Here is a 26,449-nt window from a genome sequence, read left to right as displayed (position 1 = left end):
GTGCTAGACATACTTCAATAGCCTGAAAGCAACATGTTGCTGTGAGCTACCACAAGGAACAGTGCTCACGTAATATAAAAGATATAAAGGGAGGGTTATTATTAATATTTGTTTTTTGTTTGTTTGTTTGCTTGCTTTTTTAAAGGAAGCATTTCCCTATGTAGTTCATGCTGGCCTCAAACTCAAAAGTCCTGCTTCAACTTTCAAAGTGCTAGGATCACACGTGTGTGCCATTGTGTTTTGTTAAAAGTGAGGGTTTTAAGACTGTATCAAAGACCACTTCCTGTTCTCTGTATTCATTGCAAATTCTAGTTTGTTGTCTAGCTGATAATATTCAGAAGGGAAGCTGTCCTGGCATTTTTTGATCTACCAGCCCAGAAAGATAAGATGTGTCTTCCTTGCAAGTGGCAAACCCGCAGTTCCTCCTTAGTCTCACTGTGCACATCTGTGTACAGCAGAGTCGCCATGTGGAGAGAGGCAGGCCTTCCATGAGGACTTTCTCCTGCTCTGAGGCTAGCGCGGAGACCCTGCTGATTTCATGTGTTGGAATATGACACAGGTTTATTCCACAGCTTTAACTCTGTTTACTCTTTTCTCACCACTCCCCCATGCTCTTCCACTCAGGTATGAGTCTTTACATTATTGCAGCATTTCACCTATTAATTGAACTATGCAGGTCCTTTTTTGTGTTGTGTATTTTGTATTCTGCTTTTCGAACCATCTGTAGAGGATGTGTACATTTGATGATTTAATAGAGTAGACATAAAAGACTACTGTGGGGCCAGCAGGACGGATCAATGGGTAGAGGTGCTTGCCACTGAACCTAATGGCCTGAACTTGGTCCCAGGACCCACATGGTAAGAGAGAGCCAGCTTCCACAGATGGTTCTCTGACCTCTGCACGTCCCCTGTGACATTTGTATACTCTCACACAAGTAAGTATAATACATTTTAAGAACAGGACAGCACCACAGAGGAGAGCACCCATCTCTTTCTCCAAATCCTTACCCTCATCTTCATAAGCATCTAGTAAGGTTTTCATGGCGTTTGGTTTGCTTGCTTGCCTCTGTACTTCATGTGATGGGAGCATTGTGGTGTGTGCTTATTTGTGTAGCTCCTTTCTCTTGGTGTTGTGTATGTTGAGACTCATTCACAATACAGATTACAGCCTTCATTTTTTTGCTGCATAATACTCTGCTGATCAACTGTTCCAGCATTTATTTATACTCATAATGAACATTTTTATTTTTGGTGTTGGGGTGTTAGAAATTACACTGCTGTGAACATTTTGTTGTGTCTCATATAAATCCAGGAACTGTACAGCTTATATATTCACTTTAATACTTCCATAAAAACAAGATATCTACAATAAATAACATGTCATAAAAGATTGTCATATATTTATGTAGGCTCATTGGTTCATTTTTGCCATTCTTTATTTTATGTATGTGAGTGTTTTTGCCTGATGTATGTTGTGTACTATTGTGGTTCTCTGCAGAGGCCAGAAGAGAGCGTCCAGGTCCTCTAGAAATGGAGTTATAGAAAGTTGTGAGTTGCCATATGGGTATTGGGAATTGAACTCTGGTCCTGCAAAAGCAGCCAGTGCTTTTAACTGTTGAGCCATCGCTAGCTCCATTTTTGCCATTCTTTTCCTCAAATTGTCTGAGAATCAGTTGATGACATCTGGGTAATTATTGCCATCGACCTCCATAGAATGAGGACATAGTCCTATGACCATAATAATGAACACTGTCCAGGAATAACAAGTGAATATGGCCATCTCATCTCATACACAGTCCATACTTAAATACTGGCTTGCATTGCCTTCAATTACAGTGAGAAGTGACTGGGACCACATGTTCAACAGGTAGACCTGCTGTGCACTCTGGATCCAAACCTAAGCACAGGTGTAGCAGCAAAAAACCAGAAACCCAGTAGTCCAAGTACAGCAGATAGAGAGCAGTTGAACAACTCTGTACAGCCATGCCACCCAGAGCATGCCAGTTTCCATCTTGAAGAAACACTGGAGCATGAAGTGGAGTGTTCAGTACTATGCAGTCTGCCACCTCCACCAAATTTTGGCACATTGCATATGCTCCCTGTCCTCCCTAGCCAAAGTCTGCATGGTTGACTTGTACTGTGTGTTTCATAACCTGTGATCATGCCCGTGCCCATATCGGCATGTCTTTGGTACAGGGTAGTGGCACTGTGTATCTATCTGTTCATTGACTTGGTAGATATTTGGTCTAGTTTTGCAATTTTTGAGTACTGTTGTTATTTCATCTGGTGATTCTAGTATCCACAAATGATTCTGTTTAAGTCGGTTGTTACGTGATGGTTATAGAAAACGGGCTTTGTTTTGTCTTTCCCACTGCAGTTGTTTTATGGAATTCTCCTAGCAAGAAGACTTTGGGAGAGCTAGTATGTGTGCTTGTATAGCAGTAATTGTAGTACGGACTTGGGTGCCTTTTGTTTTGTTTTTCGAGACAGGGTTTCTCTGTGTAGCTTTGTGCCTTTCCTTGAACTTACTCTGTAGCCCAGGCTGACCTTGCACTCACAGAGATCCGCCTGCCTCTGCCTCCTGAGTGTTGGGATTAAAAGCGTGCACCACCACCACCTGGCCTTGGATGCCTTTTGTTTTTATCAGGTTTAAGTTTTTTTGTTTTTTGTGTCATGTGTCCCCCACCCCCTCCCCCCCAGACAAGGTTTCTCTGTGTAGTTTTGGAGCCTGTCCTGGAACTTGCTCTGTAGACCAAGTTGGCCTTGAACACACAGAGGTCCGCCTGGCTCTGCCTCCCAGGTGCTGGGATTAAAGGCGTGTGCCACCACCGCCTGGCAATAATTCATTCTTGCTGTTGATATCTATGTCAAATTGTGCCCTGGTTGCCCAGTGAGCATTCATAACTCTGGCCCTTCCTCTTTCCATACCTGGCCCCTAGTGCTACAAACTGGCATGTTGTTGGGTAGTGTTGTTATGCCCAGATCGTGTCCCCAAAGAAGCCACCAGAGACCTCAGGTACAGAATGCAAAAGCAAGGAGCAAATGAAGTTTACAAGCCTCGGCAGGGGGGCTCGTTCCCAACCTCTCCACACAGCAGGGAGGTTGGAAGGAGCACACGCGCCTTTCTTTGCGAGGCTAGTTTTTAAAAGCACAGACCACATAATTCATCTCCCACCGCCCGCATCCCTCTTTTAGGTTCATATCAGTAGTTTTTCATGTTATCTTTATTTCTTGTTTGTTCAGCAACCGTGTTGAGGAGTTTTATGAGCTGTCTCCAGGGTTTGGGGAGTTCGGGATGTTTTATGACCACTTAGTCTCTGCCAGATGGTCGTATATCCTAACTCTGTGTTTTCTTAAGTTTCTGTAGTTGATAAAGCCACCTGGAAAAAGGCGTCTAAGTTCTTATCTACACTTAAGAATCCTGGTTTTAGCTTCTCTTTGTCTATAGGGGACGAAGTGTGGGGGTGGGGTTACTGAAGTTTCACAGTGTGAGCATGTAGAACTGTCTACCCCTGGATTCGTATTTGCTGTGGTTGAATTGCTGGGTTTCTGTGACCTTATTTTTAGCAGTGTATTTTTCTCTTTTGTTCCTGTGTATTGTTTTGATTCATGCTTCTTTTGGTGTTTTTGGTTTTTTGTTTTGTTTTGGTTTTGGTTTTCTTTTAAACTCATTACATATCTTTTTAGGACTTTGATTCCCAGGCCTCAAAATGGTACCTGGATTAAAGATGGCTGGGTATGAACTGCTGGCGGGAGTGCTCGAGGCACTTGCCTGGGGCGCCGTTCAGTACTGGGTGTGAGAAAATGATGGCTGTTCTCTTGTTGATTTGCTTTTGAGCTAAACTAAGCACTTTGGGGAAAACAGGAAGAGTGGAGTGATGTGTTAAGGTGGTAAGACAAGAAGACAGTTCCTGTACTTCCTCCCACTAGTGTCCCGTTTGTGACCCTTGACTTGGACTCCATGTTTCCCCTTGGGAACTCCTGTTGTGTCCACACTGCTCACAACTACTTCTCCAAATTTCAGGCAAAGTCCTGTGTCTGCCATGTCTGCGGCATCCACCTGAACCGGCTGCACTCTTGCCTCTATTGCGTCTTCTTCGGCTGTTTCACAAAGAAACACATCCATGACCATGCAAAGTCAAAGCGGCACAACCTGGGTAAGGCACCCTCCTGCAGCGGGGACAGGAGCAGGCAAAGTTGGCTCCATTAGCATGTTGTCTTCCCCTAGAGCCCAGTATGATAAAAGGTCCTTGTGAGCCGGGCGGTGGTGGCGCACGCCTTTAATCCCAGCATTCGGGAGGCAGGGCCAGGCAGATCTCTGAGTTCGAGGCCAGCCTGGTCTACAGAGTGAGTTCCAGGACAGGCACCAAAACTACACAGAGAAACCTTGTCTTGGAAAAAAACAAACAAAAAGGTCCTTGTGAAACTGAACTCTCGAGTGGGTGGTGCCTGTTTGCTTGCAGCCTTTTAAACTGGTGTCGTATTTTAGCAATGGGTTTTCATTAATGCAGGTTCATGAAAGGCTAGCTGAGCATCATATGACATCAGATATATGAAGTAGTTGTACCTGTGTGTGAAATAGTTGTGTATGTGCTTGTGTTTGTGTGTGGTGTTGTTGTTGGCAGTCTCAGGCTGTGAAATTGTCATGCAACCAAAGGCGACCTTGAATTGAACTTGAGATTAGCCTGCTTCCACCTCCCCAGTGCTAGCATTATAGGTTATGTCTACCATGTCCAGCAGTTGCTTTGTTCTTTTCAACAGTCTTGTTACATAGCCCAGGATAGCCTCAGACATAGGCTCCTCCTTTGCCAGCCTTCAGCATGCTAGGATTCTAGGCATGCATCATCACACTTGGCTTGGTCTTGGTTAATGTAAGCACATACAGCCACCAATTTCCATCTTAGCACTGTGTCCACCCGCTCCCCAAGTCCCTAAGTTTTAGTGTGATAGGTTTTTTTTTTCTTTCTTCTTTGGTTTTTTTGAGACAGAGTTTCTCTGTGTTGTTTTGGTGCCTGTCCTGGATCTCACTCTGTAGACCAGGCTGGCCTCCAACTCACAGAGATCTGTCTGCTTCTGCCTCCTGAGTGCTGGGATTAAAGGCATGCACCACCACCACCACCACCCAATTTCTTTCCTTTCTTTTTTTTCTTCTTGAGACAGGGTTTCTCTGTATACCAGCCTGGCTGTCTTGGAACTCACTATGTAGACCAGGCTGGCCTCAAACTCAGAGATCCACCTGCCTCTGCCTCCTGAGTGCTGGGACTAAAGGTGTGCATCACCATGCCCGAGAGGTTTTTATTTTCATTTCTCTTGAAATAGATTCTCATTTCCCTAAGATTTCTCCCTTGACTCAGATGGGGTGGTTTCTGTCCCATCTGTGTGTTTTCCAGGCTTTTGTTTTTTTCTTTCCCCTGCAGTTATAGTAGAGTTCAGAGTCTGGCAGCACCTCAGAAAGTGACTCCTGGAATTTTCCCTGTCGCCCAGCAACCTTAACCTTTAATTTTGAAGTAGCAGTTGGGACAGATACCTTTATAGGTTCAGTTTCTGTGCTGTGACATCAAGGTTTTTTTAGTGGAACCTGTTTCACCTGTCCCTGGAGAAAGAACGACACATAGTCAAGATAATAGGAAACAGCAGATAGCTATTAGTCGTCTCTCTTACAAGATTGCCAGCTGTTCAGGATGTGACAAAGTCTCGTTCCCCAGTCAGGTCCCTGAGAACCCTTGTGGATCTAAAATAAAAACTCCGTGAACTTTTGCCCTAGTTTTGAGTTCTGTGCTTGCACAGCTGAAGCAGAGCATCCTGATCCTTGAATCAGTACTGCCAGCCTCAGATGTGTGCCTCCCATTCTTGCTCAGCCCTTGGAGAAACTTCTGGAGACAGCAGACACACTTCACCCACCCTGGATAAACCTTCACAGTTGGCACCCCTGCAGCTCACAGGGGTGTCTAGAGCACTTGGCTCATGTTCAGCTGCCTGAAGCACTATCTTGCCACGCTAGATTTAATTTTGTTCTCTTCCCTCCTTTCTGCCTGCAGCTATTGACCTGATGTATGGCGGTATATACTGCTTCCTGTGTCAGGACTACATCTATGACAAGGACATAGAAATCATTGCCAAAGAGGAGCAGCGCAAGGCTTGGAAGTTGCAAGGTGTGTTCAGTGCTTCGAGAGAAGGTTAGGGGACCAAAAAATGGTCAAGGAAGCTGGCTTGGCCTGGGGAGGAGAGAAAAAAACAAGTCCTACTTTTCCTGTGCCAGTCACACAGCTCACAGAAGTGATGAAACTAATGCAGGAACCATGTAGGTTTAGCTGACATGGGTTATTGGTCCTTAGGGGAGATGGATGGCTCTTCCACCAAAATATCCCAGGCTGTGTCCTTCCTCTCCACAGAGGGTCTGTTAGACATTACAATCCCTCCCTTTTTTTTTTTTTAATCCATTCTCAACCCTGTCAGATTGGGATGTTGTATTGCTTCTTGCTGGACTAGTGTGGAAATTCCTTAAATATTGGGCCAGGTGTCTGGCTCTGTGGAGGAGCCATTGCCTAGCATATACATGGCCTCGGGCTTGAACCTCAGCATTACAAAAAAGGAAGAAACGAAAACTGTTGAAATGTGCCTGTCTTAGTTAGGGTTTCTATTGCTGTGAAGAGACACCATGACCTCGGCACCTCTTATAAAGGACAACATTTAGTTGAGGTGGTGGCTTACAGTTGAGAGGTTCAGTCCGTTATCATCATGGCAGGACATGGCGTTGTACAGGTAGACGTGATACTTAGGAGAGGTAACTGAGAGTTATGCATTTTGCACAGGCAACAGGAAGTAGTCTCTCTGACTGGGCATGACTCGAGCATATGAGACCCTAAAGCGCCTCCACAGTGACACACTTCCTCCAACAAGACCACACCTACTCTAACAAGGCCACACCTCCAATAGTGCCACTCCCTTTGGGGACCATTTTCTTTCAAGCCACCACAGTGCTTGTGCCTAAATGATATGAGCTACTCGTGACAGTGGAGTTAGATGCATCATGGAGATAATACCATTAGAAATTTAAGAGAAGTCTTCCATTATAATAAGTGCTACACAAAGATCTGAGACAGGGTTTCTCTGTGTAGCCCTGGCTGTCCTGGAACTTGTTTTTCTAGACTGGTTTCAACTCAGAGAGAGATCCACCTGCCTCTGCCTCCCAAGTGCTGGGATTAAAGGTGTGTGCCGCCACCACCTGATTTTTATATGCACTGCAGCCTTAACAAAATCTCATAGTTAACTGTATACACAGTAATCCTGGAAAAGAAACCCATAGTGATGAAAGGAGTTTTGCATTTTGTTTATGTGCAATTGTCAGTGTGCAATGGTGTGCATGCCCTCATGTCAACAGCAGGTATTCTGTTGGATCTCCAACCTGGAACTCAACATTTCAGAAAGATCATCTTGTCAGTAAGCCCCTCGGATTGGACTGACTCTGCCCCGCAGCACTGGAGTTAGGGGCACATGCTATTGTGCCTGGGTTTTACATGGGTGCTAGGATCCTAGTTTGGGTTGTCGAGCTTACATAGCAAGCACTTTAGCCACGAAGCCATCTCCCCAACCCAGTGAAATGACTTAAAATACATATGATTTAGAAGCATTTTAAATTTTATCTCTATAGTGTCCTTAACACGGGAGGCCGGTCACAGTGAGCCTGCACCTCTTTGAGATGTGAGAGTAGAACTTGATGAGACAGTGAGACAAAAGGAGCAATGGAGAGGCAGCCAGCCAGTGCTGCCTTTGTGCAGATCGGCCTCTCCAGCAGCTCATCCCTTCATTACCAGTGGTTGTGACTCCTAAGGGGCACTGCCTGAGTAAGGCAAAACTCAATCTGAGGGCACATTTGAGGACCTGGCTTAGCCCAGCCCTTACCAAATCAGTGTCTCCACCCAGCTCATCCAGACTGAATGATTCTGCCTGCAGACATCCCTGACCAATGAAAATGTGCTCTCTGAAGTAATTTCAAAAGTAACATACCAGTTCCTTGTAGGAAAGGCACCATTTTCTGATCGTGGGTGGAGAATGGAGTGGCTAGCTTCCCCAGGTGGCTTGGACTCCTGCACTCCTGGCAGGTGCTTTGTGGCTCTGGTAGCACCATAGTTTAATGTTTCTGTCACACACTTAGTCACAGATACAGCATTGTTCTTTATTACTTCTGGGTTTACCTGATGTCTTAGTTAGGGTTTTGATTTCTGTGATGAAACACTATGACCAAAAAGCAAGTTGAGGAGGAAAGGATTTATTTGGCTTACACTTAGATATTGCTGTTCATCTTCAAAGGAGGTCAGCACAGGAACTCAAACAGAGCAGGAACCTGGAGATAGGAGCTGATGCAGAGGCCATGGAAGGGTACTGCTTACTAGCTTGTTCCATATGGCTTGCTCAGCCTCCTTTCTTACAGAACCCAGGACCACCAGCCCAAAATGCCTCACAGCTGAATCTTACAGAGCCATTTTCTGAATAGAGGTTCCCTCCTTTGGAATAACTCTAGTTTGTGTGTCAAGTTGACATAAGACTATCAGCACACCATCCCCCCCTCCCCCAAGAGGCTCACAGTGGTTTGCATTGCTGTGTGCATGGGGAAGTAGAGCACAACCCTGACTTGGCTGGGGTTTTTTTTTTTGTTTGTTTTTTTGTCTTAGTTTGCTTTCTATTGCTGTGAATAAAACACTGACCAAAAACATCTTATCCTTTCGGGTCACAGTCCATCACTGAGGGAAGTCAGGGTAGAAACTAAAGCAGAGGCCATGGAGGAAAGCTGTATACTGCCTTGCTTCCCATCTCACTCAGCTATCTGTCTTACACACCCCAGACCACCTGCCCAAGGGTGGCACTCCCCACAGGCCAGTTTAATGGAAACAGTTCTTCAGCTGAGGCCCTCTTCTCCCAGATGATCCTAGCTGTGTCAGGTTGACAGAAAACTGAGCAGCACACAAATGAAGGCAGAAACAGGTGCTCTTAGGAGTCAGAGTTCTGTGTTTAGCAGGTTGTTTCTGTCCCCTCAAAACAATACATATCACCATTATGTGAGGATATATTATTTCTTTGTACAGGACACTTGAAGTATTAGTTGATGTTCATATACCAGTTCGTGTTCATTCTGATGCAGTCTGGCCAAGTGATGTATTATTAAAGCTTCTTGAATTAGAAATTTTAAGTAGTGTAGGACAAGTCCCTCTGAGTGAGGTAAGAACAAAGTGTGCTCTGCATTATCTTTTGGATATCATTGTCATGGATTCTGGTCCTCTGCAGTATGTTCAGTAAGCAGATCACAAGTGCATTTTCAGCAGGCTCACAGTCCTAGCACTTCGGGGATGGGCAGGCTGATCTCTGAGTTTGAAGCCAGCCCAGTCTAAATGGCAAGTTCCAGGCCAGCCAGGGCAACACAGTGAGACCATAATGCAGACAACAAACTAGCAATACAAATAAAATGCCTTTTCTATTTCTTCAGCAGTTCTAGGGGTCAAACATGGACCACACGTATGGTAGGCAAATGCTCTACCAAGCTGCATTCCAGACTCAAAGTGCTTTTCCCTGTCAGTCACATTTTCAGGAAGATCCTTCATGACTTACCAGGTTGCCCCCGTTGGAGCTGATGCTGCCATCTCTGTACCCCAAGATCTAAGGCATTTGAGAAACATTAGTGTCTGGCAGTTTGATGGGTTACCTTCCTTGACTTAGTAACCATAGTGTGTTTATAGACACTCACGGAGGGAAGCTCCTGCAGTGATCTTGCACCTCTCACAGCACAGCAGGGCCTTAGAAGAAGGGTGCCTGTCTGCAATGCAGTCCAGTGGGTGTCAAGTCGTCACAGCTTTTATTTCCAAGAGAACTTAGGTAACAGTGCCTGAGACTGTTTTCCATTTCCTCAGGTGTTGGAGAGAAGTTTTCAACTTGGGAACCAACCAAGCGGGAGCTGGAATTGCTGAAGCACAACCCGAAGAGGCGGAAGATCACTTCCAACTGTACCATAGGTGGGTGAGGGGGCATGCAGTGTTAGACAGATAGAAAGCCTTGCATTTCTTAGTGCAGGGTTCTGGCTGGGCCTTGACCAAATGGCCTTCCAGGATTGGGGCTGCTGTAGATGTGGGTTGCAGAGGGATGAGTGGAGATGATCCCTCCTAGTTCCTTGGCATCTGTATGTTTGAACGGACTAGAGCATGTTCTGGTCAGAGTTGCTCTTCATGGAGAGATGATATGCCAATAAGTGAGGATATTGGGTTTTCGATACAGGGTTTCTCTGTGTAGTCCTGGCTGTCCTGGAACTCACTCTGTAGACCAGGCTGGCCTCAAACTCAAAGAGATCTGCCTGCCTCTGCCTCCTGAGTGCTGGGGTTAAAAGCATAGGCCAACACCACCCCAGCTGATGACCACCTCTTCTAAAAAGGAAGAAGTATATAGTTTAGAGCTTGTTTGAAGAGTGTCTTGCCTCATTAGGCTCCATTCTGACCTGCCTGTTTTCATAGTGAATACATTTGGACATTACTGTGAGAACATAAAGGACAAAGTGGAGGGGGCAGTGGTGATGAGCGTCCTGCAGTCCACACAGAAATTAGAGAACACTACACTTTCCTACTCTGCTCATGCTGCTTGAATGAGTTGAAGAAAGTGACTGGTCGTGGAGATGTAAAGGAAGCTTCTGCTGGGTTTTGGTGTCCTGAGTCTGAGCTTAGTGCACAGGTGACCCTGCTCTCGATGGCTCCCCATTCAGGTCTGCGTGGACTGATCAACCTGGGAAACACGTGCTTCATGAATTGCATCGTGCAGGCGCTGACCCACACACCGCTTCTGAGAGATTTCTTCCTGTCAGACAGGCACCGCTGTGAGATGCAGAGCCCCAGCTCCTGCCTGGTCTGTGAGATGTCCTCTCTCTTCCAGGAGGTGAGTGCAGGAACAGCTATACAACCGCTTTCTTTTCCCCCTTTTTAAAGAGAAATGAAACAGTTGATGATAACCTTGCCTAATTATATTTCACTATGTGACTGTACTGTGGAAGACATGGCTTTTACAAAGAGATTGCTAGAGATGGGTTGTTGGTTTGGTTTTTGGAGGCATATTGTTCACTAAGGAGAGGAGCCCCAAAGTGGGCAGAGTCAGCTTATGGATGGTATTCATCTATCTCTAGGAATCCTGGCAGTTTCATGTGTAAATTTTGTTGTCTGGGGACTGAAGAGTTGGCTCAGAGATTGAGCACTGGCTGCTCTTACAGAAGACCCCAGTTCAGTTTCCAGAACCCACATGGCAGCTCACAACTATCTGTAACTCTAGTTCCAGGGGATCTGACACTCTCACACAGATATACATGCAGGTAAAATGCCAATACATATAAAATAAAATCAATAAATCATAAGGTTTTTTGTTTTTTTTTTTTTTTTTTTTTTTAAAAATACTGTTGTCTGCCCCCTGCATTCAGGAAATTCTGCAGATTTGCATCAGCCCTTTTTCCTGCTTCCTTCTCAGCGGAAGTGGATAACCCTTCCCAGGTGTGCTTTGTCAAAGGCCTCTGCTCTACAGACTGGAGCACAGACAGTCGGTGCTTGCTAAGGCTGTCCTTGATCTCACGATAGCTGCACTTGTGTTGTGCCTATCCATATGTACCCCCTAAGCAAAGCAATGTCCCATGGCTCAGGCATGGTCTCAGCAACTACTTACTGTCTTAGTGGCCTTAAACCAGGAATCAGAGCTAAAATAACTTCTTTTTCCATTGTAGAAATGGGGTGCCCTGTCCTGCACAGAAGCCGGCAGGCTGTCCTCATTTCTTTCAGTGAGCTTCTATCAGTGTGCATCTAGGTATCTTTGCTCATGTGTTGTCAGGGCTGCCTTGGGCAGGATTGAGCAGAGGGCAGAGTTACACAGTGGCTTTGTAACTGAAATGATTCAGCTGGCCTTTCCAGAACAAGTTTTCCAATTCTTGTCCTAGTCCAGCCTGTTACTAACTCCTGCAGCTACTGGTGACTGAGGATACTTAGTAGGGAAAAGGGGCTAGCTAAAGAAACCCACCCTGACCTTGGAGCCCAGAAGTAGGGAAAGATGGCTCAGATAAGGCCAATGAAAGAAACACAGTTTGGCTCAGTCAGATCAGAGCCATCTCTGCCCCTGGCCAACTGATTTGTGAAACTAACCAATCACTGGTTGACTCTGCCCCCAAGACATCCTGTATAAACCACCTTGCCTGGTCAGTTGTGAACTGGTCATTTGTTGGGGGCTGTTCTCTCCACCCTGGTAGAGGCAGCTACTCTCCTGGACTCCTCCTCCTCCTCCTCCTCCTCCTCCTCCTCCTCCAATAAAGCTCTTTATCAAAAGAGTTTTGAGTGTGAAGATCTGCATTCACTGGCATACGGAAGATCCTTGCTAAGATGTCCCTCAGAGGACAAAGCAAGAGAGAACTGAAAGAGCTCAAAGAGCTGAAAAAAGTAACACTTTTATCCAGAGCCAGGGGAGATTACTACATTTCTGCAATGTCTTAGGCCAGAGAAGCAGAGCTCTGCTTGGAAGTCCCCTTAAGTGGGGGTTGAGCAAAGCTCAGCTCTATTGGCTCTCCAGGAGAGGAGCAGGATTGCTAAATCCTGCGGGAAGACCATCCCCCATCACACCAGGTATAGCCTGACTCTCCCAAACAGTCAGGATACCCTTTCCTGTAGAACTGTTCTGGCAGCTCCAGACCTGACTTTCCCCCCAGCAGTGAGAAAAATTTCCCTTCCAGGGCTGAGCTGCCTCTTTGCAGCTCCAGCTGTCAGAGCTGTCCTAAGCAGCTCCAGGTGTCTGGGACATCTCCAGGGCAGAGCTACCCTGAGCAGCTCCAGGTGTCTGGGATACCTCACCCTCCAGGGTTGAGCTATCTCTTTGCAGGTCCAGCCACCAGAGCTGTCCTAAACAGCTCAAGGGGTTATCTTACTCCCCAAGTAGTCAGGATACCTTTCCCCAGAGTTGCAAAACTCCCATTTTGGTGCCAAAACCTGGGACCAAACCCACAGAGTTGCAACAGAATTACTTATGGTAGTGACAGACAGGTAAAATTGTCAGAGGTTACAAGCGAAAAGAAAACATGCTGAGAAGTGAGTGCTGGGGTTCACTGGTTTTAACTAGCTATTACTTTGTGAGTAATGCATCTTTCTTGGATTATTTTTAAACTCAGGCTTAGTAATGTATATGCAGTAAAACTTATTAGTATATAGATCTATGAGATATAATTATAGATCTATAAATGCTTAACACCTCCACCCTCATACCTTCCTGAAGCAAAGCCCCTGCTCCTGGTGACACAGGTTTCTGCCCCCTGAATTCCTATTCCTGTGTACATGAGATGGATGGATGTTTGGCAGGTGTCCCAGTGTTGTGTGCAGTATTCCACCATCCTCGCTAGGTTTGTCTGTGTCATCTTAGTGTGGTACATCAAGATGGGGTGTGATGCTATTTGCACCAGCGCTGATTCTTCACAAAGTATTCTCTGTTTAGTGGACACAGTGCAGTTGGAGGCTGCCTGGTTCAAACACTTTTGGGTAGTTTCCTGTTTTTACTGTTACAGAATGTAAGTGTGTTAGTATATACAGGGTTTTGTGTCAAGTGTTTCTCTCTAGCCCCTTTCTTGGTTAATTTGTTAATTTTCATTGCTGCTCTTGGTTTTTAATGTGTAGTCTTTTTTTTGTTGTTTTTTTTTGTTTTTTCGAGACAGGGTTTCTCTGCTTAGCTTTGTGCCTTTCCTGGAACTCACTCTGTAGACCAGGCTGGCCTCGAACTCACAGAGATCCGCCTGGCTCTGCCTCCCGAGTGCTGGGATTAAAGGCGTGCGCCACCACCTCCCGGCAATGTGTAGCCTTAAACAGTCTACTGCTCTAAGTACTTGATAGCTTCGGTGCTAGTAAATCTGTTTCTCAGTTCTAGTTTCTGGCTGTTCATTGCTAGTAGCAGTTGCACTCATGGATAAGCAAAACCCAAAATGTTCCAAATTCTAAGACTTTTTGGTTACTAATGTGATGAATTCCATACCTACCCTAGGATGATGGTTTAGTGTACACACTTCATAAATTACCTTCGTACTGTATGTTGAGTTTTATGTTTAGCTTTACAAGATGCCTCATTTGCAAATATTCTAAAATCCTAGATACTTCTGGTTCCAAACCTTTTGGGTGTTCAACTTGGCTCCAGGAGCAGGCTGAGGCTGTTGTATGGCTTGACCCACCACACACACATATAGAGACATGGGTAGAAGATCGATGTCAGCTTTTTGTAGGGTTTCTACTACACACTGTTATTTTATAGCTAATACATGAAAGTAGATGGTTTGCTACTCTAAATTAGTTTAATACAAAGCTTTATGGGTCTTGACAGAAACTGGAGGTTGTAGTACGAATCTTAAATAGTCTTATTAGTAAGAACAAACCTGGAGCCAGTACTGGGGTGAATGCTGGAAGATCAGAGAAGCAGAATAAGCCACAGCCTCCTCACCTCACCAGTTCCTCAGCTGATCCTGTTTCCTTAGACTGGAAGCCTCTCAGTCCTCATCCAGAATGAATCTCAGCTGAACTGCTACTCAAATGCCTAAAAGCTTAACCAGCCTAGTTCCTCGTCCTCACACCTTAAATACCTTTCTGCCTCCTGCCATTACTTCCTGGGATTAAAGGCATGAATTACCGTGCTTGGCAGTTTCCAGTGTGGCCTTGAACTCACAAAGATCCAGGCGGATCTCTGCCTCTGGAATGCTAGGATTAAAGACGTGTGCTGCCACTGCCTAACCTCTATGTTTAATATTGTGGCTGTTCTGTTCTCTGACCCCAGATAAGTTTATTAGAGTGCACAATATTTTGGGGAACACAATATCACCACAGGAGGTCACACACACAAAAAAAATCTCAAAGCACAACAACCAAAACTTGAAGTCCAAGTACCAATCGGAGGTGTTTTAGCAAGAATTTCCAGGGTTGTGTTGTATGACTTCACCACAGCCTTGGTAAGTGCTGCCTGAAACACCTCAGTGACAAGACTGTGGTGTGATTTTACTATGTATGCAAAGTCTTCTGCTTTTACAGAAACGTGATGGTGTATTACAGAAAAACGAAGACATTGAGTATTTTCCTACCATCATTTCTCAGCATGTAAACATCTTCATATAGCTTTAGATTGTGATGTTGAATGTTTGATTTTAAAAATTGCTATTTGAATTGCTGGCTTGAGTTTTGTTTTTGTTGTTATAAAAAAGACTTGGAATTAAAACAGAATTTCCCAGTTTCTGAAATGGCCTTAAGTGTACTTAATGTCATTGTGAACTTGGATTTCCACCAAGTGGCTTCTCAGGCAAAGGTGTGACAAATGACACAATGGAAGAAGCCCTGGTCTGACGATGAACGTGGGAGGTGCACTCTGGTAAAAGGGATGGCAGGTGTTCTGTGAGGCAAACGTGTGGAATGGATTTCTTGGTTTTGCTCTTTAGTGTGTGCGTTTATCAGCAGAAATAAAGGGGAGGAAAATGAGACTCAAATCCAGTGATTCCAAATAAAAATACAATTTGCAGGACTGGAGGGATGGTTCATCAGTTAAGAGCACTGGCTGCTCTTCCAGAGGTCCTGAGTTCAATTCCCAGCATCCATATGGTGACTCACAACCATCTGTAACTGTAGTCCCATGAGATCAGATACTCTCTTTCGGTGCACAAATGTACAAGCAGACAAAACACCCCTATACATAAAGTACAAAAATCTTTTTAAAAAATACAGTTTGTGAGAAGAAAAACAAGGAGGTTTGTTTGATCAAACTTCCACCCAGTCTGCAGCTGTGCATTCTTTGTATGATGAAGACTGACGGGTGTCCTAGTTGTCCCTTTTCCTTCTCTCTGAACAGTTTTACTCGGGGCACCGCTCCCCACACATTCCGTACAAGCTGCTGCACCTGGTGTGGACGCACGCCCGGCACCTGGCGGGTTATGAGCAGCAGGACGCACATGAATTCCTCATTGCAGCCCTGGACGTCCTCCACCGGCACTGCAAAGGTGGGCCTGCCACCATCTCCCTGCTGGGCTGGGGCAGGCGGGGAGTTTCCTTAAAAATGGAACAGAGCAAGGCTTGTGCTCACCCAGGCAACTGTAGAACACTTGATTTGTCTTATAGACGGTAGAGTCAGGTTCTGTTTCCACTAAGGAAAATCGCATGCTTGCTGCTAAGGAGTTCTCCACAGTTTGTTTTGTTAGTACCAATTGATTTGGATATTTTTGGAGGCAGGGTCTCACTGTGTAGCTCATACTGGCCTAAGGCACTGGTCCTCTTGTCTCAACCTCTTGAGTACTGGGATTACAGGTGTGAACCTCTGTACAGGAATAGTGATCCCAGGCCAGTGTGCTGGCACACATCTATAATCCCAACACTCAGGTGCCAGAGGCAAGCAGATCTCTGCAAGTTCAAGGCCAGCCAGAGCTATCTTACCCTGGCTCCAGAAAGAAAGAAAAGGATGACACACCCCACCTCCACCCTGCCACCAGATAGATCTCTTGTTGAAGTAAATGCCTTCACAGACCTCATAGAGTTGGTACTCCTGGTATCTTCCTGCCTTTGCTGGGTGGATGTAGACTTGCTTGCTGACTGCTTTGTGCTGTCTTGGTGACGTCACTAATGGTAATCTCACCCTCTGTCCTCAGGTGATGACAATGGGAAGAAAGCCAACAACCCCAACCACTGCAATTGCATCATCGACCAGATCTTCACGGGTGGGCTCCAGTCTGATGTCACGTGCCAAGTCTGCCAGTAAGTGCTCCCATCAGCTGGACAGTCACCAGGGGTGTTTTCATCTGCCATGGCTGTGCCATATCCTTTGCATTTCCCAGTCAGCAAGGGAAGGTCTTGTGTGGACTTCAAGCCTAAAGCTCAGCACCACCTTAGAGAAAGCTCCCTGAATTCTGTGGTGTTCATAGTGGAGCACCTACACTAGCTTCAGGTGAGGGACAATTTTATTTAAATAGCTATGCCCTGGTCAATTGAGATAAAATACCTCTGATAGAAAAGACACAAGGAATCAACAGATTACCTGAATCTGAAGGCTGGGAGCTCCTCCCTTGGGGAATGTGCTGGCGATTAGCAGGGTGTCCTCGGCAGTTTCATACATATGTCTCTACTTTCTTTATAGTCTTTAGGACTATAAGAAGCAGAGCAAATAGCCCCTTCAGATGGCAGATCATTGAATCCCATGCTCTAATATGAATCGGGCCCTTTCCCATCTGCTGACATAAAGCCACAGTTCTCCCCAGGGATAGCCCTTGCTTGGTGCTTTCACCTTCAGAGGCAGAGAAGTCCCCCACCCACCCTGCTGTGCCTGGTGCTAGCTCCACTGGCTCACCCCTGGGTTTGCACACCCTGGTCACCATCCCCCAGTGCCCACCTGTACTCTGAACAGGGTTCAGGACCAGGGTACAGGAATCCAGGGGTGTTCCTATGGTTTTCCAGGAGCAGATCTCTTTTGAGGCCGTATCTTTAAGCAATGTAGAATTCCTCTCTCCCTGGCCTTATAACTACTACATTCTGTTAACAAGAGGTAGCCTTGAATTCCAGTTCAAACCTGAACCCAATTTCCTATTCTGAGTGTCCTCTTTAATATTGTAATGGAAGCCTCTTGGCAGGAGCCAGCCTTGTTAAATGCAGTGGTCCTTGTTTGTAGGGTGGCCAAGTTTGGCCTCTGCACTCTGTAGATGGAAGTATCTCAGTGTCTTTGCCCATGCAGGGCACCTAGTTTCTGAGCAGTGTTGCTGCACTTCCTAAGTGTTTACCAGCACCCAGAGCTCTGCCTGTAGCTCAGGACTTTATACTCTGCCAGATCCCCCCAATAAAGTCATTATTACTGTGAATACATACTTCTCTTCTGTCCTGAGGTGTCTGGTAGACAGGTGGGCAGAGCACGCAGCATGTTTGGCCTATCTCTAGGGGCTGCCTCAGGCCACAGTCCTCATGTGCTCTTGTGTGTTTTCATCTTTTCCTGCAGCGGGGTCTCCACCACCATAGATCCCTTCTGGGACATCAGTTTAGACCTGCCTGGTTCCTCCACCCCGTTCTGGCCCTTGAGCCCCGGGAGTGAGGGCAGTGTGGTTAATGGGGAGAGCCATGCATCAGGCACCACCACTCTCACAGACTGCCTGCGAAGGTGAGACATCTCTTGCGGTGTTGGTTCAGAATGCCACTTCTTCCTTCCATTTTACTACATGATTCAATCTTTAAAAATTAACAGAAAAAAAAAGAAGAAAAAAATCACCAAAAAACAAGAGAGAGAGAGAGAGAGAGAGAGAGAGAGAGAGAGAGAGAGAGAGAGAAAATTAGCAGATCTTTGAAGATTATCCTGCTGCTATAAGGTGACATGGTGCTCCCTGGTACCTTCACCCATCCCCATCATGAGACCCCACAGCACAGAGGGGTGGATGTGTATGTCACAGCAGGTTGCTGAAGCTAGTGTAGGCAGGAGCATCACAGTTTGTCCCATCCACCACCCTGTCAGGTCCTCACCTCAGCAGTTCAGTTCTGGCTTCCTCTAGATCTCAGGGAGGTTTGAGTGAATCTCACGGCATGTCACCTGTGGGGCGGCTCTTCTACTTGTCTCGGTCTCCGGCAGCCCTGAGAGCTGTGTGTGGGGTAGATCATGCCATTCCGCTGCTGACTGGTGGCCCATAGTGATGACGCCATTTGTTTATTGAGCCCTTTGTGCACTGTGGGTCCTCTGAGCTGCTGCTGTCACCATTTGTAGCTTTGTGTGGCTGAATGCACCACTGTTATGAGACAGGTTGAATTATATATGACATGTATAATGGAAAATTACCACCATTTCCCCAGACCTTCCACTAAAATATGTATGTAGGTAGGAGATGGGTGGATGGATGGATGGATGGATGGATGGAAAAGAAAGAATAAGCTTCAGAGAAGCAGTTCTTTGTGTTGTGCAACACACCTTTAACTGTTGACATGTACTTTGGGTGGTAAAATAACCTGTTCCCTTTTCTCCCTTGTCCTTACCTTTCCTTTCCACTTTGTTGTTGTTAAATAAAAACATGTTTGTTTGTTTGTTTGTTTGCTTGTTTGCTTGTTTTTAGTAAAAACATGGGTTTGGTTTTTTTAATGCCTTGTAGATTTACCAGACCAGAGCACTTAGGAAGCAGCGCCAAGATCAAGTGTAGCGGTTGCCATAGCTACCAAGAGTCCACAAAGCAGCTCACCATGAAGAAGCTGCCCATTGTGGCCTGCTTCCATCTCAAAGTGAGTTTCCCAGAAAACCAGCCACAGGGGCAGCCCAGCTTTAGCCTGGAGCCCAGCCTCAAGCTCACCAGCTCAGGTTAGAGCCCCTCAGAGTGCACCAGTCCCAAGAGGCAGGAAGTAGAGCTGCCTCCTGCGCTTCTGTCTCTAGCTGACAGAGTGCACCTCCTTGTGAAGACAGCAAGGAGCTGCTGTAGGAGGTAGGATTGGATTTTACTACTGCCGTCTCTGTGAATGCAGGCCAGAGGAGACATCACATGTCCTGCTCTATCATACCCACCTTACTGCATGGAGACAGGGTTTCTCACTGAACCTGGAGTTAGGTTTGAGATTGGCAAGCCCAGTGGCTCTCCTGTCTGTGCCTCCCACAGCGCTGAGGCTGCAGGTGCGTGTGCCCACTGCTGGCATTTTATGTAGGTGTCGGGATTTGAACTCAGGTTCAAGCTCCTTACTGCTGAGCCATCTTCAGCTCCTCTTTTAATTTTGTTTCACTTCAAAATAAAGACCCAGGCTAGGGGGTGTGAGTCAGTGGGAGAGAGCTCTTGCCTAAATACACAAGGTTCTGAGTTCCACCCCAGAACCCCCAGAAACCAGAAGAGGGTGTTGGATCCTCTAGGACTGGAGTTATAGACTGCTATGAGCTGCCTTGTGGTTGCTGGAAATCAAACTGAGGTCCTCTGGTAGAGCAGCCAGTACTGGTATTTGAGTCTTAAAGGTTACGTATGATCTGTGTTTCCTATTCTTTATTTTATACCTTTTAAAATGTAAAAGATCAGTCTGAGCTTGGTAGTACACAACTGTAATCCCAGTGTTCAGGAGGGTGAGTTAGGAGGCTCCTGAATTCTGTGTCTGCCTGAGCAGAACTGTTGGAGGAAAACCAGTGAGTAAGTAGAAGCTCTTCAAGGACCTTCTGCCGGGGCCTCCAGGCTGTGTAGCCCAACTGTTGCTTAGTCTGCTCATGTGTTTCCCCCCTCTCCCTTCATCTCTGCAGCGATTTGAACACTCAGCCAAACTTCGGCGGAAGATCACCACATATGTGTCGTTTCCCCTGGAGCTGGACATGACGCCCTTCATGGCCTCCAGGTACAGAGGTTTGGTGCCCCTGTGTGTGTTCAGGTGGGGAGGCAAGTTGTCTTGTGGTGATCGATTGCCCAGTGCCAGGTTTTAAACAAGCTGTATTACAGCTGTATAGACTTCATGTCCCCAACCTCAGTACTTACCTGGTCTCACCTTGGGTGCCTGTCTGTGCTGTGACTCCTTCATTGATTATTTATCAGCTTTCAAACTTGGCAACTCATCAAGATAAAGTCACAGGCAGACCGTGTAACATTTTTGGTTGATGGAGACAGATTTTGAAATACAGATAAATAGGATTGTATTGCAACAGTAGATTCTCTTCCTTGAGGTCAAATCCTGTGTACTATAGATCACATAAGATTTAACACTTAAAAAACTACAGTGCTTGCTAATGTGTTTGCTGTCTGTGGCCAGCATGTATAAATGTGGTAGCTTAAAACAATGGGAGTCCCGCCAGGCGGTGGTGGCGCACGCCTTTAATCCCAGCACTCGGGAGGCAGAGCCAGGCGGATCTCTGTGAGTTCGAGGCCAGCCTGGGCTACCAAGTGAGTTCCAGGAAAGGCGCGAAGCTACACAGAGAAACCCCGTCTCGAAAAACCAAAAAAAAAACCAACAACAATGGGAGTTTATTCTCACAGTAATAAAAACCAAAAACATGAAACTTGGTGAGAAGGATCCTGACGGTTCCCTGGTCTCATCGAGCTCCTGGAGGTTCTGGATCCTCTACTGTCTGTCGGTCACTACCCTGAACCCAAGGCCCTTCCTGAGTCTGTGATTCATCTGTTGGCCCCTGCTTTCTAGATACTGGTGGTTAGGGATAGAGCCTGTCTAAAAGGCCTCATTTCAGCTTCCCTCATCATGTCTGCACAGGTTTTCTAAATGGCTCACATTCGCAGTTTTGAGGGTCAAGATACAGACAGTGCATTTTCAGAAGCTACTCCTCAGCCCACTGTACTGTCTTGAGCAGCTTCCTATTATTAGTCTTGGTGCCCTTCCTTGTGGCCGTGTTCCTGGGTCCACAGGTCACTGACTAAAATAATATCAGAGACCATGAGAATGTTCTTTAGAAAATGAAGTATTAACATGTCCAGGGATGGGGTGACATTGTTGCTGATACTAAGGCCTCACAGGTCTTGCTGTCTTCTGCTAACTTTGCCTGTAAGTGAATAAACCAAATTAGTCTGAAACCTGGCATTTCCTGCACAGCCCCTCCTCCCATTCTACCCGACCTGCTGCTAGTGAGACACTTCACAGTGTCCTTGTGCTCTTTAAGAATGTTGTATGGGGCTAACTTACAGCCTTTGGAAGGAGTTCTTTATTTGATGTGTTACAAGCAAAACTTCACAAAGCCAGTATCAGAAGCCCCTGAAGCAGAAAGTGGCTTCAGGATCTCCTTGGGGGAGGGGGTGCTGCCACAGAAGCATTAGGCCAGGGATCTCCAGCCCTTTATGTGAGGCAGTCTGCCTAGGAAAACTGGCCTAAATGAAGTGTACTGCTTGGCATCAGTACATGCTGTCATTGGAGCCTGTCTCTCTGGTAAGTTAGTAATTCAGTTTTATTCCTGCCTTACAGCAAAGAGAGCAGGATGAATGGGCAATACCAGCAGCCCCTGGACAGTCTCAACAATGACAACAAGTATGTGGGGTTACAGGGCCTGGGGGCCGGGTGCGTGGGCATTCTCAGACAGCTGACCTGTCCTTCCCCTGTCCTTCCCTCCTTCCAGTCTCTCTGAACAGTCTCCCTCCTGGTGGCAACCCCACTCTAGAAACCTGGTGTGAGGATCTACCTAGGAGAGGAGCTCGACCTCATGAGCTTGCTCCTTCGGTGCCACTCCTCCTGTTGTTGATAGCACAGGCGGATGGCACAAGTAAAGCAGTTACTGCCACTGGGGATCGTCACTGCCGCCACCTCTTCTGTGCAGTGCAGTGCCAGGAATTATCTTTGCTGGGCCAGAGCTGAGTGGTGCAGACCTGGCTCTCCCAACTCTGCAGCCAGGAAGCTCTGCTTTAGGCCTATTCAGATGTTCTCTCCTTCCACACCAGGTACTCCCTGTTTGCTGTTGTTAACCATCAAGGGACCTTGGAAAGTGGCCACTACACCAGCTTCATACGGCAGCACAAAGACCAGTGGTTCAAGTGTGATGATGCCATCATCACCAAGGCCAGCATCAAGGATGTGTTGGACAGCGAGGGGTATGTGTAGGGGTGGGCTTAGAGGATCTGTGATGGCGCTTGTCCATCTCTCCTGTCTGACCAGAGCCACAGGCTAGGCTGCATCTGCCACAAGGGATATTCACCTGAATTTAGTCTGTTGCTGAAGGGACAGTGGCTCCTCGGATCAGATGTCACCTTTAGGTCGTGATTACAGGGTAGGAGTGTTGCTGAACATAGTTGCTGTCTGCGCCTCCTCTAGACCAAAGAACATTGCAGTTAGCATTTGTCCTCTCCATGCTGGGCTCATCTGCTGTGGTTCTGGATCAGCTTCTGCTGCTTTTGTTACTTGTGTGTCGTCCACCCTGGGCCTCCTCGGGTCCTTAGAATTCCCAGCCCCAGGGTCAAGACAGACCGCCTGCCACAGATGTAGATGGTGGATGTGAGGCTCTGGGCTTTGGGAGCCCCCTGGGGAGAGCTCATGGAGAAAGAGTGTGCTGCTTACTGGACAGGGTTGGGGTTGAAGGAGACATGGAGAAGTCATGGCTACGGGAGGTCTCCGAGTCCAGTTGGGTGATGGGAGGCCGGAAGTGTCCCTTTCCGGAAGACTTGAGGTGCTACAGTATCATACCATCAAAAGTCAGACTTGTGGATCAGTCTTGACTGGCATAGCGATTTTGGAAGTTAGGACTAACCCCAGTTTTCCCTTTACCTCCTCAGGTACCTACTCTTCTACCACAAACAGTTCCTGGAATACGAGTAGCCTCCTGCCCCGCTGGACAGGAAAAACAAAGAGAACAAGTTGGCAAGTTTTCCGACATGACCCCTGGTCTCCCTACATCAGAACACCACGGTATCCCTCCTGTGCAGACGTGCCTCGCACATGGCCCCTCCGCACTAGGGGATGTCAGGGTGGGCACGAGCTATAAGATTGAGTGGAGCGTGCCCTTGGTGGACAGGAGCTGAGGGGCCACCTCTTCTCCACCTTGTGGGATGCTGAGGGTGGATGTCCTCAGAGCAGACCAACCTCTGCCTAGTGCTTCACCCTGTCATCCCACACGGGTTTACAGAGCACCTGCATCATTGAAAATGAGCCTGTTAACGCTGTAGAGTGGGCGGAGTTGATGCCGGAGGGCAGAGTGCTTGGCCTGCAGCAGCCTTCTGTGTTCTGTGGCATTAAGGGCAGGAAGTGTGCCTGTTCTTTCTAAGGTTGTAAAATAGCCCTGGGCCCAGGTTGAGGCCACCCACAGGCTAGAAACATCTGTCCTACAGATAACTTAGCATCAACTGCATGTGGAAACATCAGCCCAGAGATTCCCTTTGTTTTCTAGAAATAGGCATCTTCTTATCTCTACCCCTTGCTCTTTTTCCACAGTAGTGAATTCCATAAATGTGATAGTAGTAAAGTGAATGATTACCGAGTTTATATGGAAATCTAGGTGATCTCTTTCCTCTGAGAGCAGAGTGTCTTGCTTTTTGATCAGTGCCGTTGGCTTGCCCTGTGCTCTGCCTTCTCACACGGCTGGTGGCCAGGCAGTGGATCTTTGCAGTAGATGGAATATGCCTTGGTGGCTCCGTTGACCCAATCTTCCCATGTCCCTTCCTGTCTTTGGTCCTTTTGCCTGCCCAGGTGGTTTGGTGGCTGTGTGTGGTTTGCAGCTGAGTGGTCCAGGTTGGAGACTGCATTGCACTGTGTCCTCCACTTGCCTCTGCTCTGTGTTTGCTATAGTTTCAGTTACAGCCAGAATAAAAAGGCTTGGTGACTAGTTCTGCTCACAGGGTCAGTCATGAAGTCTCTTGTAAGATATTTTGCATGTGTCTTTGGACAAGGCTTAGGTTGTCTATTTCTAAGAAATTAAAGTCTAGGGTCTCAGTGTTTTCTCTTTACACCACTGCCTTTCCAGTGGTGCTTGCCCAGGAGCCTAGGGCACATTACCCCAGGAGTTTCAGGACCGGCAAGTATTTCCTAAGCCAGGCTCTGAGCTGTAGCTCCACAGCAGGTATGGTGTGCATCATTTGCGCATAGCAAGTACAGCTGTATTCTGATTGTCCTTGATTTACACACCCTAAATTCGAATTACATAGTTATCATGTAGGCAGAATTTTTTTTTAACTAATTGAAGATAAGAAGACTTTTCTTCACTGACAGACTATGAAAAAGCAGGGCAGATTCCAGCCTGGCTCCTTAGCCATTGGCATGGGATGGGGTGGCTTTGGCAGAGCTAAGTGGTGCTGTTCTAAGTGGTGGTGTGAAATCACCTTCAGAAGCCAAGGACAGCTAACCCTCCTGTACAGTGTGCTCACTTGCCATGTTCTCTGCTGTTGTGTCTTGTTTCTGCAGTTAGAGTAGAGAACAGACTTGAAGCATGTTTTAGAAGAAGCCCTCTTTGAGAAATGTGGGTGAGCCCAGGTTCTCAGGCATGGACCCATGTTTGTGGACTCAGCTGTAGAGATGCCCTCGGGGAATCATATTCTTCTATTTGTGAATACCCATAGGAAAGAGTTCTCTGCAGTTGGCCTAGAGGAACCAGAGCCCAAAACTACTCCTGAAGGTCTGTCTCCTTGACACTCTGGTGGATGGGGCATCCAGAAACAGGGGAAATGAGCAGGTGTGCTGGCCAGGCCTGCTTCCTCTGTCCCCACAGCACATGGCCCATCTCTCCCTGAATTTGGGGCACTGAGGAGGACAGCACCTGTTTTCTGTTAGCCTGACTTTAACCTTTTCTATCCACATGCATTCCTCTTCTTTACCATGGACATAACATTCTAAGCACTTCACTCTGCCCGCAGCAAGGAGGCCAACCAACTCTGACTGCCACACATCTGTCTGGCCCTACCTCTGTGTCCTGGGACCTTCAGCATGATGTCTCAGATAGACAGGCATGTGTGGATGACTGAGGGGTAGCAGATTTGAGCAGTGGGCTTGGGAAGGCTTTTCAGTTCTGCCTTTGGATAGCAAGGCAGGAAAAGGATTTCCCACCCAAGGACCATCCAGTGTAGGTGCTCAGATGGGCATGAAGTGTGTCTCACCACAGGGCTGTATTGCCCAGCCCCAGTCTAGAGCAGTGAGCAGACCTCTTCCCATATACCACTGGTACCAGCCTCAATGGAGGCCAAACCAGCCCTCTTCAGATGTCTTCAGTGCAGGAGGTAGAATGGGATCTGCAGTTCCTCTCTTCTTCCCAGGAGCCCCCTCAAGCTGGGCACTGGCCTGAGCGCCCTACACCATGTGAACCTGAGTGCTGTTGTGTTTGGCTTGGTATGTATGCTTTCTCTTGTGTAAAATTACTGTTCTTTTTGACAAGTGGCTTGTTTCATTTATTATAGCTTTGAAATCCTTTTGTGATGGGAAAAAATTCAATGATTGTACTGTTGTTAGAAGTTTTATTACCAAGACATTTATGTCACTTTCTCCCCTGTCATTTTGAGGGGCTTGACTGTCTCCCTGGTGGCTTTTAGTCTTTCCTATATCCTAATAAAGCTGCATTTTATTCTGAAACTGACTGTTGACCCTGTTGCTAACACAGGCAGCCACAGGGTGGGTAGTAGGAGACAAGGTGGTAGAGAGGGTTAGCCATGGGTTGTCTGTGGGTGGAGATGGAACTTACTATGCAGATCTGGTCTGCATAGTAAGTTCCAGGTAAGCCAGGGTTACACAGCAAGACCCTGGCTCACTACACAAAAACAAACACTGCTGTCTTCTATGGGCAGCAGGATCAGTGAGGTGGGAACATTCCTCTGGGCCAGCCCGTGGCTGCATGCCCAAGCAGAGATACATAGCGGATGCTGATACCTCTTCCCCCACTCCCAGCCTCAGCTGATCAGAGCTCACCTAGTTGGATCAGACCCTTGTCTCAGAAGCCAGTGAGATCTGAAATTGGTCCTTGACCTCACTGTGTGACAGTCTCATTAGATCAAATGGGACAACTGCTAGGTACCACAAGCGGAAACTTTTTCCACTCTCAGAGTCTAAGACTTT

General features: G+C 46.8%; 1 protein-coding gene across 1 annotated transcript in view; it reads left to right on the top strand.

Annotated features, from left to right (window-relative positions):
• Positions 1–25,969, top strand: part of Usp22 (ubiquitin specific peptidase 22) — a 29,697-nt gene extending 3,728 nt beyond the window's left edge. Inside the window, exons 2-13 of the mRNA XM_006973584.4 lie at positions 4,024–4,156; positions 6,038–6,151; positions 9,902–10,003; positions 10,741–10,910; positions 15,864–16,011; positions 16,654–16,759; positions 17,988–18,146; positions 19,120–19,246; positions 20,235–20,326; positions 21,893–21,955; positions 22,363–22,512; positions 23,191–25,969. Coding sequence (XP_006973646.2) covers positions 4,024–4,156; positions 6,038–6,151; positions 9,902–10,003; positions 10,741–10,910; positions 15,864–16,011; positions 16,654–16,759; positions 17,988–18,146; positions 19,120–19,246; positions 20,235–20,326; positions 21,893–21,955; positions 22,363–22,512; positions 23,191–23,233 — 1,407 coding nt within the window. The 3' untranslated portion in view covers positions 23,234–25,969. The remainder of the gene's footprint in view (positions 1–4,023; positions 4,157–6,037; positions 6,152–9,901; positions 10,004–10,740; positions 10,911–15,863; positions 16,012–16,653; positions 16,760–17,987; positions 18,147–19,119; positions 19,247–20,234; positions 20,327–21,892; positions 21,956–22,362; positions 22,513–23,190) is intronic.
• The last annotated feature ends 480 nt before the right edge of the window (positions 25,970–26,449 follow it).

This window comes from Peromyscus maniculatus, chromosome 8 (assembly GCF_049852395.1).
Source record: "Peromyscus maniculatus bairdii isolate BWxNUB_F1_BW_parent chromosome 8, HU_Pman_BW_mat_3.1, whole genome shotgun sequence".
Taxonomy (NCBI): Eukaryota; Metazoa; Chordata; class Mammalia; order Rodentia; family Cricetidae; genus Peromyscus; species Peromyscus maniculatus.
Note: the sequence above shows the minus strand (reverse complement) of the source record. Positions and strands in the feature narration are given on the sequence as shown.